Source organism: Hemiscyllium ocellatum, chromosome 35, assembly GCF_020745735.1.
Source record: "Hemiscyllium ocellatum isolate sHemOce1 chromosome 35, sHemOce1.pat.X.cur, whole genome shotgun sequence".
Taxonomy (NCBI): Eukaryota; Metazoa; Chordata; class Chondrichthyes; order Orectolobiformes; family Hemiscylliidae; genus Hemiscyllium; species Hemiscyllium ocellatum.
In genome coordinates, this window is record NC_083435.1 from 24,330,774 (window position 1) to 24,343,554 (window position 12,781).

At 46.8% G+C, this 12,781-nt stretch overlaps 1 protein-coding gene across 1 annotated transcript in view; it reads left to right on the forward strand.

Moving 5' to 3' along the window:
* LOC132832572 (cytochrome P450 2K1-like) overlaps window positions 1–5,544 on the forward strand; it is a 31,428-nt gene extending 25,884 nt beyond the window's left edge. Inside the window, exon 9 of the mRNA XM_060850664.1 lies at window positions 5,161–5,544. Within this exon, the coding sequence (XP_060706647.1) occupies window positions 5,161–5,339 (179 nt within the window). The 3' untranslated portion in view covers window positions 5,340–5,544. The remainder of the gene's footprint in view (window positions 1–5,160) is intronic.
* The last annotated feature ends 7,237 nt before the right edge of the window (window positions 5,545–12,781 follow it).

Consider the following 12,781-nt stretch of genomic DNA (forward strand, 5'->3'; position numbering starts at 1 on the left):
AAGAGTCGGTGCACAGTCGATGGGCCGAATGTCCTTGTTCTGCAGCACAGGGGTTCTACGATTCTAAGTGCCCCTTCACTCTTCCGGACTCATCTCTTAATGGCTCGGCCACAATGCAGTGCTAATGCCGAACGGGACGGCAGGCAGCGAGAGCTGGGTTTTGTCACCATGGGTGAGGTGAAGCGAGTGAGTCAGCAGCTTTGGACCATCCAGCACTGTTCCAGTTTCACAGCACCACCCAGCCCCCCCACAGCCAGTTTCTCATTGCACACATCTTCATCAGGGTCTACGCAACACACCCAGAGAATAGCAGGTACACCAACGTGGCAGCTCCTCAGACTCTCATCGAAAGGCTGTTGCAGCTTGGGAAATGCACTGGGTCACAGGGAGATGAGGACGTTGGGTAAGATGAAGGAGCAAGTCATCAGAGTTAAACAGAATGCGAGGCCACCTTATTGAAATGGACCCAGACCAGAGGGTACAATCGAGAATAAGGAGGGAGCCCACTTAGCAAAGAGCTGAAGAGGAATTGCTTTTTCTCTCAGAGGGTGGTCTGCACGTCTTTGGCTGCCGTGGGTGTACCAGTGTAGGGCTGGCATTGATCGCCAGGGGCACTACTGTGTGGATGAGGTGCAGGCTGGTAGCTGATGATGGTGGTGCCCACCACCCCCTCCAGTGCAGAGCTGGCTGTACTCCTGAATTACGGAAACCCTCACACGAAGCATTTGAAGGAAGGCAGGAGCCCATAGAGCTTTGGAGGTTGGAAGTGGGACAGACAGAGAGCCCCCGGGGTGCAGTGACAGAGGGCACTGTGGTCTGAACAAACTCACTCTTGACGTCGCAGGAACCAAGAGCCCCCACACACACAGGGCATGAGACAGGGGCAATGGTGGTGTGGTGGGTGTCACCGTACTGATGACCTTGGAGCAGGAGGCGGCTCTCAAAATCGCCAAGGTGCCAACTTGGCAGGAATTTGCCAAGGGCAAGCTGTGAATCAGTCCGAGGGAGAGGGTGAAAGGTCTCACTGCCCTCTGTCTGATGGGGACAGAGCTCCCTCCTCCCTGATGCAGTCCTGTCATGTGCTTCCACAGCTACCAGGAACAAACTGGGCACTGCACCGGGACATAGGAGGCCATTCAAGTGGGGAGGGCAAAGGAGAGAAACGGTAGAGATACAGATGGCATCCTTGGAGAGCAGGATCTAGAGTCATGCATTGTTTGTTACCAGCCCAGTGCCATGGTAAAGGACATCTCAAATCAGTTTGAGAGGATCTTGGAGTGGGAGAGGGAGGATCCAATAGCTGTGGTCCATGTTGGCACCGTAACATAGGCAAGAGTTGGCAAGAGGACATTGGAAAAAGACTTTGTCTGTACATCCTATCCATGCCCCTCATGATTTTATAAACCTCTATAAGGTCACCTCTCAGCCTCCAACGCTCCAGGGAAAACAGCCCCAGCCTATTCAGCCTCTCCCTATAGCTCAAACTCTTCAACCCTGCAACACCCATGTAAATCCTTCCTGCACCCTGCCAGGTTTCGCAATATCCTTTGTATAGGAAGGCGACTGGAATTGAACGCAGTTTTCCAAAATTGGCCTCATCAGCGTCCTGCACAACTGCAGCATCACCTTCCAATTCCTACACTCATCGTTCTGACCAATGAAGGCATGCATATCAAACGCCTTCCTCACCAACCTATCTGCCTGTGACTCCACTGTCAAGGGAATATGCACGTGCACCCCCTAGGTCTCTTTGTTTAGCAACACTCCCCAGGGCCTTACCAGAAACTGAAAAGTCCTGCTCTGGTTTGTTTTACCAAAATACAACACCTCACATTTATCTAAATTAAACTCCATCTGTCCTTTGGTCCATCTTATTTTCTTAGGTTCCCTACAGCGTGGAAACAGGCCCTTTGGCCCAACAAGTCCACACCGACCCTCCGAAAAGTAACCCACCCAGACCCATTTCCCTCTGACTAATGCACCTAACACTACAGGCAATTTCCCATGGCCAATTCACCTGACCTGCACATCTTTGGACTGTGGGAGGAAACTGGGGCACCTGGAGGAAACCCACGCAGACACGGGGAGAATGTGCAAACTACACACAGACAGTTGGCCTGAGGCTGGAATCAAGTCTGCGAGCCTGGTGCTGTGAGGCAGCGGTGCTAACCACTGAGCCACCGTGCCGCCCACATCTTATCAAAGTCCTGCTGTACTCTGAAATAATCTCTTTCACTGTCCACTACACCATCTATTTTGGTGGCAACTGCAAACTTACTAACCACATCGCCTATGTTCACATCCAAATCATTTATATAAATGGTAAAAAGCAGTGGACCCAGCACCGATCCTTGTGGCACCCCACTGGTCACAGGCCTCCAGTCTGAAAAACAACCATCCACCACCACCTTCTACCTTCAAGCCAATTCTGTATCTAATTGGCTAGCTCTCCCTGGATCCCATGTGATCTACCCTTGCCAACCAGTCTACCAAGTGCTCCCCCACTGACACCTCAGTCACCTGCCCTGCCTTATTTCCCAAGAGTAGGTCAAGGTTTGCACCTTCTCTGGTAGGTACATCCACATACTGAATCAGAAACTTTTCTTGTACACACTTACCAAATTCCTCTCCATCTAAACCCTTGACACTATGGCAGTCCAGTCTATGTTTGGAAAGTTAAAATCCCCTACCATAACCACTCTATTATTCTTACAGATAACTGAGATGTCCTAACAAATTTGTTTCTCAATTTCCCTCTGAATATTAGGGTGTCTACATACAATCCCAATACGGTGATCATCCCTTTCTTATTTCTCAGTTCCACCCAAATAACTTCCCTGGATATATTTCCGTGAATATCCTCTCTCAGTAAGCTATAATGCTATTCCTTATCAAAAACACCACTCTCCCTCCTCTCTTGCCTCCCTTCCTATCCTTCCTGTCGCATTTGTATCCTGGAACATTAGCTGCCAGTCCTGTCCATCCCTGAGCCATGTTTCTGTAATTGCTATAATATCCCTGTCCCATGTTCCTCCATACCCTGGGTTCATCTGCCTTCCCTTTTAGGCCCCTTGCATTGAAATTAATGCAGTTTAATTTATCAGTCCTATCTTGTTCTCTGCTGTGTCCCTGCTTGCCCTGACTGTTTGATTCACTTCTGTTATCAACTGTACCAGTCTCAGATTGATCTCTTTCCTCAACTCCCTGGGTCCCACCCCACCCTCCCACAACCCCCTCCACCCCCCACCTTACTAGTTTAAATCCTCCCGAGCAGCTCTAGCAAATCTCCCTGCCAGTCTATTAGTCCTCTTCCAATTTAAGTGCAATCCATCCTTCTTCTACAGGTCACTTCTATCCCAAAAGAGATTCCAATGATCCAAAAATGTAAATCCTTCTCCCGTACACCAGCTCCTCAGCCATGCATTCACCTGCTCTATCCTCCTATTCCTACCCTCAGTCGCTCACAGTACCGGGAGTAATCCAGACTTTACTGCTCTCGAAGACCTTTTAAAATTTCGGCCGAATTCTCTATATTCTCCCTCTCTCATTCCTTTTCCTTCCTATATTATTGATTCCAATGTGTACAATAACCTGGTCCCTCTTCCCCTTTGAAAATATTCTGGACCCTCTCTGAGGTACCCTTGATCCTGACACCAGGGAGGCAACGCACTATTCTGATGTTTCACTGCTGGCTACAGAAACGTCTGTCTGTGCCTCGGACTAGAGAGTCCCCTAATACAATTGATCTCCTGGAACCCGACGTACCCCTCGTTGTGTTAGAGCCAGTTTCATTAACAGAAACTTCCCCTGAGAATCCATCACCCCCCTACAGTTTCCAAAACAGCATGCTTGTTTGAAATGGGGATAGCCACAGAAGACTCCTGCACTTCCTGCCTACCTCTCTTACCTTTCCTGGAGTGAACCCATCTATGTGACTGTATCTGCAACTTTTGTCCCTTCTGATAATTACTTTCCAAGACATCCCCTTACTCATGTAAATTCCTCATTGCCTCTAACTGTCTCTCCAACCTAACTATTCGATCTGATAGGATTTGCAATCAATGTCAGTTATTGCAGACTTAATTCTCAGTCACCCATAAACTCTCTCTCAACTCCAAATCCAACAAGAAGTGCATATCACTCTACTTAAGGCCATTTTTGCTTCTTTCAATCTACAGACCCAGAAAACAGCACTGTCTTATTCCTCTACAAAACACTGCTCCAACCTAACTTAATACTTATGGCTTATATTTTTTAAGTTTAATCAAGAGATATATCTGAATATAACATATAATCAAGCCCACTCACTACTGCAGACTTACAGTCCGGCCACACTTAAAAATATTCACTTGTCTGTCTCTGTGCTGTGACCTCTCCCAAACAGGTTCCTCCAAGAATAGTTTCACTGAATTTCACTGTTGGTTAATTTTCCCAGACGCACTCTGATTTCCAGCATTACATGAATTCAAAGAGCAAAGACAATAACTGCGCAGATTCACTGCTCTTTCGGTTAGCAGTGTGGGTTTCTCTCTCTCTCGCTCTCTCTCTCTCTCTCACTCTCACTCACTCTCTCCCTCTCCTGCCCTGACCTCACCATGTGCTTCCTTTGTCTGTTCCTCTCTGTCCTTTTAAAACTGCTGTTGTTTTGACTCTTTTTTTTTTCTCCAAAGTTCCAAAACAATGCAACTGCATATAAAACAGTAATTGCTGTTCCTGGAATTTGAGGAAATCACCTCCAACAAGTAAAATACCTCAAAAAAGGAGCAGCCTGTTACAGCCAAAACTTTTCCCGTCCTCCATCTTGGATTACTCAGAATCGTCATTCTATCCTTTTCCATGACTGTTTTAACACCAATAGAAATTCCGATCACATAGCCCAAAGTGCTCCCCCACCTCAGTCACTTTCCCTGTCTTCTTTCCTAACAGAATAATACCTTGAGCTGGGATCGTAATAGCTTGTTTGGGAGAGCAGAGTGTAGGGAGAGGATCAGCAAGGATCTTATTGAATGGGGAAAGGGGTTTGAGTGACCGAATGGACTCCACCTATTTATGAACGAACCCATGTGTGTGTGTGTGTGTGTGTGTGTGTGTGTGTGTCTGTGTGTGTGTGTGTGTGTGTGTGTGTGTGTGAGGTACTGACTGTCCCCTGTTCTATTTCAGGTCGGAGGGTGTGTGCTGGTGAGGCACTGGCTAAAGTGGAGCTTTTCCTGTTCTTCACCACCCTGCTGCAGAAGTTCCACTTCCAGGCCCCACCAGGCGTGACCGACCTGGACATTAGCCCGGGAATCGGCTTCGTGACCAACCCGAAACCCCACCGGGTTTGTGCTGTGTCTCGCTGATGGGACCCAGCGACAGGCCCAGTCGGTCTTTCACTGCTGGGTTTATAAAGGTGGGACTCGATTATCCTATCTCTACGCTAACTGCAACACAATCGTTTACTGTTTGCACAAATCGTAATTCCATCAGCTTGTCTCCGAAACACTCTCCCGTGAATGATAACAATTCCAAGGAACATTTTCTCCAGTTGTATGAAGAAGCTGGAATCCCATGGAGAGGCGTGAGTCCACTGACCACTCAACCAATCCAACTCGTTCATTTTGAGAAAACTTTACACACGTAGCATTGACTTAATCGGGTTATTGAAATGCTTTCAAATGGATACATTGCAACTACCGAATGGTGAAGCCTTGTTCTTTAACAATAACCAGCACGTTTCACTGACTCTGAATTAGGGAGACCACCTTCCGTTAGTCAGACTCCTACCCAATCACATACACATCCTCAGGGATCTGAACACTCTGAAAGATTAATCTAAATATTGAATAAAGTTAATCATGGATGTGATGATTAAATATCTAATAAATGTGCTCTAACTCCAATTAGTGCAATGTCATTATTGGAAAATGAAACTCAAAGTGGGTGGTGTGACAGTACAGTCAGATAGCTCCTGGGTATATATTCATTACCGTTTGGTGCTGCCTCATTGCTAACTACGTTATTGATCAAATAGTGAGTCAGCAGAAATCCCAGTCCACATCTGTGCAGAGATATGTGCAGATTTAACACAGAATGTTGCCGTATTATGATCACAGGGTGAAAGTGAGGACTGCAGATGCTGGAGATCAGAGTCAAAGAGTGTGGTGCTGGAAAAACACAGCAGGTCAGGCAGCATCTGAGGAGCAGGAGAATCGACTTTTCAAGTACAGGTGCTAGCTATGAAGAGAGGTGGAGTAGGTTAGGATTGTTTCCATTAGAAACAAGGAGATTGAGGCGGGACCTGATTGGGGTCTACAAAATCACGAAGGATATAGGGATAGGGATAAGCTTTTTCCCAGGGTGAGGGATTCAATAACAAGAGGTCATGTGTTCAAGCTGAGAGGTGAAAAGTTTAAGGGGGATACATGTGGAAAGTATTTTACACAGAGGATGGTAGGAGTCTGCAACACGTTGCCAGCAGAGGTAGTAGAGGAAGGCACGGTAGATTCATTTAAGGTGCGTCTGGACAGATGCATGAGGAGGTGGGGAGCAGAGGGATACAGATAAACAAGAAATGAACATTGGGTTGAATTCTCTGGAAGAGTATAAAAAGCAGTTATGTCATTGTTGAGGTGTTTCATGAAGGTGTTCCCTCTGTGAGCTCTAATGTTTTCTCTCATGCTGTTCTCTGCAGCGTGCCTCATTATGTGTGCACCATTGTCTCTACAGTGTCCCCACACTCCCATGTGATCAGCAATGGGGGAAGTACTCAGCAGTGCTGGGACTCCCTGGGATCCCCAGTACTGGCACTATACATAAACCCAGCCAATCTCCATCAGCCAAGAGCTGCCTTTCAAAGGGCACACAGTAAAAGCAGAATGAGACATAAACACGTCATCGAGTCATAGAGATGGACAGCATGGAACCAGACCCTTCGGTCCAACTTGTCCATGCCAACCCAATATCCTAAATTACTCTCATCCCATCTGCCAGCACATGGCCCATATCCCTCCAAACCCTTCCTATTCATGTACCCATCCAGATGCCTTTTAAATGCTGTAATTGTACCAGCCTCTACCACTTCCTCTGGCAGCTCATTCCACACACGCACCAACCTCTCTATGAAAAAGTTGCCCCTTTGGCCCCTCTGAAATCATATGCCAGGTACAGGCAGCAGAGATCAAATGAATCCTGAGAAGAGTATAAAGGCAGTAGGAATATACATAAGAGGGAAATCAGGAGGGCAGAAAGGGGATAAGTTTGGCAAATAGGGTTAAGGAGAATCCAAAGGGATATTATAAATACATTAAAGACAAAAGGGTAACTAGGGACAGAATAGGGCCCCTCAAAGATCAGCAACATAGCCTATGTGTAAAACCGCAGGAGCTGGGGGAGATACTAAAAGAGTATTTTGCATCAGTGTTTACTGTGGAGAAGGACATGGAAGATGTAGAAGGTATAGATGGTGACATCTTGAAAAATGTCCAGATTACAGAGGAAGGGTGTCTTGGAACTTCAGAGGCACATATATTTTAAATATAAGATCACATTTCCAAATGTCCTGCTATTTTCAGAGACAAAAAACCAAGCTGCACAAGTTAGCCATCTTTAGCAGCAGACCGTGTTTACAGCAGTTCCCATTCCTTCCCGAATGGCCAGGACACTGTAACATCCTGCCATTGTTCAATGTGAGAGGCATCACATACTGGCGTCTTTGTTAGTGTTTATTTAACAACGGAAAAACAAAAAGCTGCATTCGTGTCTGGGAACGGACAGGAGGTGTTTGCCTTCCCAGCAACAGGAGTGTCGATGGCCTCACGGTATTCTCGCTGGTCTGTTGATCCAGATAACGTCCTGAGAACTCAGGGTCGAATCCTACTGTGGCAGATGGTGGAATTTTAATCCAACAAACATTTGGAATTAAGAACCTCATGCCTACTATAAATCCACTGTCGATTGGCGGGGGAAAACCCATCTGGTTCACTCATGCCCAGTAGTGAAGGAAATCTGCCATCCTTACGTGGTCTGGCCTACACGTGACTCCAGACCCGCAGCAATGTGGGCGACTCTCGACTACCCTCTGGGCAATAAACGCTGGGCCTAGCCAGAGACACCCTCATCCTGTGAATGAAGAAAGAGGGATAGAAAAGCCAGCATTTTCTCACTACACCCAGATCACATCTGTTGGCATCTCATCTCCAGTCTGGCCTGTCGTACCTGTGTAGCCTTTTTTGCGAATTAAGCCTCACAAATGGCATCTTTAAAGTCTCCTGTGCTCACTTCCAATTCAGCAGCATGTCTATGACTAACCTCTGATGACCAACGACATGGTGATGATTGCTCAGTTCAGGGTTTGGGCCCCATGCAGTTGGACACTACATTTCACTGCAGAGCACTACAATCACAGGCGTCTTCTATCTGCATTGTGTAGGTACCTGATTGATACAACTGTCCCTTGAAGCATCTGATGTCGATCGCAAGTCTATCCCACACCTATTCCAGATGTGACCATCACCATTTTTGTTGCAGAGTTATGACACCCATGAGGGTGGAAGGTGATACAGGCTGTGATTGGCTCAGCCTGGTAGTCAAGGGCTCCCCACTGAACCTCCATGTTCTTTTCTTGCTTGCTCCCCCTGTCGAGACCATCAGGACTGACCTTCCCAATGTTCCCACCCAATGTTTCCAATGACATCTTCATCTCCCTAAGGCCCCGGTCCTATAGCTTAGCCATATCAACCATCACGCTTCCAGCATCCTTCCGCCATGGCTGTAGTTGTTGTGATTGTCAGTAAGCCCCTCTCCCAAATAGTCCACAATGCCGTTAGGGAGGCAATGCTGAGTTTTTGACTCAGGGTGACCATGATGGAATATGCTATATTTCGAAGTCAGGATGGTGTGTGGTTTGGAGGGGAACTTACTGGTTCTGATGTTCCCATATATCCGCTGTCCTTGTCCTTCTATATGGAAGTGGTTGGGCACTTGGAAGGTGCTGTCTGACGATCTTTGGTGAATTGCTGCAGTGCATCTTATAGATAGCACACACGGCTGCTACTGAGCGTTGGTGGTGGAGGGAGTGGGGATGTGGTGCCAATCATGTGCTTTGTCCTGGATGGTGTCAAGCATCTTGAGTGTTGTTGGAGCTGCACCCATCCAGGCAAGTGGGGAGTATTCCATCACACTGCTGATGTGCCTTGTTGTTGGTGGACAGGCTTTGGGGAGTTACTCACTAGAGTATTCCCAGCCTCTGACCTGCTCTTGTAGCCATTGTTGTTTACGCTGTGAGCCCAGTTGAGTTTCTGGTCGGGGTAACCCTGAGGATGTGAATACTGGGGCATTCGGTGATGGCAAAACCATTGAATGTCATAGGTTTGAACCAAGGTTGGAAAGAGGTCAGGAGTGGAGTGGTGCTGGCGGAACCCAAACTGGGCATCACGGAACATGAAGGAGCATGTCAATATCCCTTTGAAAAGCCAGTTTATGTTAATAATTGTGTTTGTCTGATCAGCCCAAAAGGGTCTCCCAATCATGGAACAAGATACAAATTCACCTTCATCACCATGTTGACTTTGCAACAACCTCTCTATGTTTTGAGAGTATCACATATGGTGCGTTTCAGCTGTTGAGACTCCATTCAATAATGCCCACCATGAACTTTCTCTCTTTGCTCACTTAGGCTAACATCTCTATGCTGAGACTAAGAATGTCATTTAATGGGTGAGACATCCCCTACATGAACATTATGTACGGTCAACATTTGGTGTGTCTTAATTAAACAAATCCGTTTGTCAGTGTGTAATGGGTTTGGTGAGTCATTCAATGTTTTTCTGGGAGATAATATTCCATCTAAAGTGTAAAGGATTATTGGATCTGATTATTACACATACAAGCATTTCGCATTTCTGACTAATTTTTTGACTTTTTACATCTCCCTCCCTACTCAAAGAAGTTTAAAATATATTACTGCACTGACTATTTTTTTCAAAGATTAGATTCTCTACAGTATGCAAACAGGCCATTCGGCCCAACAAGCCCACACTGACCATCCAAAGAGCATCCCACCCAGACCCATTCCCCTACCCTGCATTCACTCCTGACTAATCCACCTAACAGGACAGGCAACTTAGCATGACCAATTGCCCTGACCTGCACAACTATGGACTGTGGGAGGAAACCCACACAGGCACAGGGAGAACATGCAAACTCCACACAGACACTCACCTGAGGGTGGAATTGAACCCAGCTCCCTGGTGCTGTGAAGGTGCCCCCATCCTCCTGCTTGTAGTATTGCTTTAACAGATTAACTAACACACTTGCTGATTTTTTTCCTCTCTGCCAGTGTGTTCACTGCCTGATTCACATCATTGAGTTTATTTTTGATTCCGTAACAGCGAGGGAACATCTAATTCCCAGTGAGAGGTAGCAACATTGACCTTTTGTCTCCATGGACAAACTGTGAGCTTTGGCCTTGTTATCAGTTTTGGTCTTCATTACTTATTGAGCATTTTCCAAACGTTTTATTTTTTCTGGCAAACTCACATTGCTGAATTATTTTTCACAGAAATTTGATGTGCAGGTTAGAAGGGGAGGCTTTGAATTTTGGCTTGTGTCTCTTTATTCAGTTTGAATTTAAATGAGTCATTAATAGAGATGACCATAAAAGCATGCCAAAGCAGCGAAGCTTAATAACAATTTGACTTTTTAAAACAAAGAAACATTAAAAAATTAGCATGAGTAGGCCATTCAGCCCTTCTCGAGGAAAACGAGGACTGCAGCAGTTGGAAGAGCAGAGTTGAAAAGCGTGGTGCTGGAAAAGCACAGCAGGTCAGCTAGCATCCGAGAGCAGGAGAATCGACGTTTCAGGCATAAGCCCTTCATCAGGAATATGGGGGTGGGGAAGCGGCTGAGACATAAATAGGGGAGTGGGAGTGGGGGTGGGGCTGGGGGGAAGGTAGCTGGGAAGATGATAGGTGGATGAAGTTCCATCAGCACGTGGGGGCTGATAGTAATAGATCAATGGGGAGGGTGGAGTGGATAGGTGGGAAGGAAGATGGATAGGTAGGACAGATCAAGAGGGCGGTGCCGAGTTGGAGGGTTGGACCTGGGGTAAAGTGGGGGGTGGGGGGTGAGGAGATTTGCAAACTGGTGAAGTCGATGTTGATGCCGTGCGGTTGGAGGGCCCCAATGCGGAAGATGAGGCGTTCTTCCTTCAGGTGAAGGGTGACTTGGATTTGGCGATGGAGGAGGCCCAGGACTTGCATGTCCCTGGTGGGGGGGGGGTTAGTTGAAGTGTTCAGCCACAGGCCGGTGAGGTTGCTTGGTGAGTGTGTTCCAGAGATGTTCCGTGAAACGTTCTGCGGGTTGGCGTCCTGCCTCCATGATATAGCTGAGACCACATCGGGTGCCATTGACGCAGTAGATGAGGTGGGTGGATGTGCAGGAACATTTCTACCAGATGTGAAAAGATCCTTTGGGGCCCTTTGAGCATGCGCTGACATTCAATACAATTTAACACCCTTTTATACATTTAATACAAATATATCTAACTCCTTCTTGAATACATTCAATGTTTGGGCCTCAACTGCTTCTGTGATAGATCATTCCACCACACTCTGGGTGAAGACATTTTTCCTCATCTCATTCTTAAATAGTCTCGTCCATATCCTGAGAATCTTACCAATGATTCTGGAGTCCCCTGTGGCTGGGAGTGGATGATTGGGGCAGAGTTGATGGGGACTTTGGTTCTTAGTTTACTTTTGAGTTCAAATGAGTAGAGGAAAGTTTACTCTGCACTTTAACCCCTTGCTGCCCCATTCCAAGAGTGTCTATTGGAGGTAGTGGTCGAGGGAACTTTACTTTCAGTTCAAACAAGAAGAGGAAAAAATCTGATTTCGATGCCTGTCCAAAGAGTGCTTGATGGGGACAGAGTTGAGGGAGGATTATAATTTTACTTTCCAGGGGAAGTTCATTTTAGTTTAAGAGTGGACTCCCCACCCATCAGAAATATCCTTCCTGCTTTAACAATGTCTGGGGTGTTATAACTCATACAAGATCCCCCTCGTTATTCTAAATTCCATTGGATTATGTCCTAACTGATCCAGTCTCTCTTCATTCATCAGTCCTGCCATCCCAGGAATCAGTCCGATAAACCTTCACTGCCCTCCCTCCACAGCCAGGAACTTCCTTCCTCAGATATAGAGACAAAACCTGCACACAATGCTCCAGGGGTGGTCTCACCAATGCCCTATACCACCGCAGCAAGACATCCCTGCTCCTGTACTCGAATTCTCTCACCATGAAGGCCATTTGCCTCCTTCACCTCCTGCTGTACCTTACCTACAGCAATGAGTGTAGAAGGCCACATTGCATCCCCAACTTTCTGAATCCACCGTCCCCGTTCAGATAATATTCTGCATCCCCGGGCTGTGAAGGGAGTCGTTAGGGCCTGCCCCTCTTCTACGGTTGTGTCAGAGCACGCGGTGTCCACCAACTCCCTGTAGCTGTTCAGGGAGAAGTGGGCACCACAGGGATTGGAGTGCTTTATTTCCCCCTTTAACTCTATTTTGACTTAATGCCTGCTCTCCCCTTCACTGTTTGATCACGCAGCAACGCCCTTTGAGAGGTTGCATGGCTTGTCACAGGCCACTCGGGTGTTCCCTTTCCTCCTGGTGGTGGAACATAAATAAAGATGTACAGACAAAAAGAAGAAAGAAAATCTGCATCCATGTGTGTGCTGCTAAAATGGACAACCTTACTGTTATCCACATCGGCTATGCTACCGTGTACTCAATGAGCTTGTCTGAAT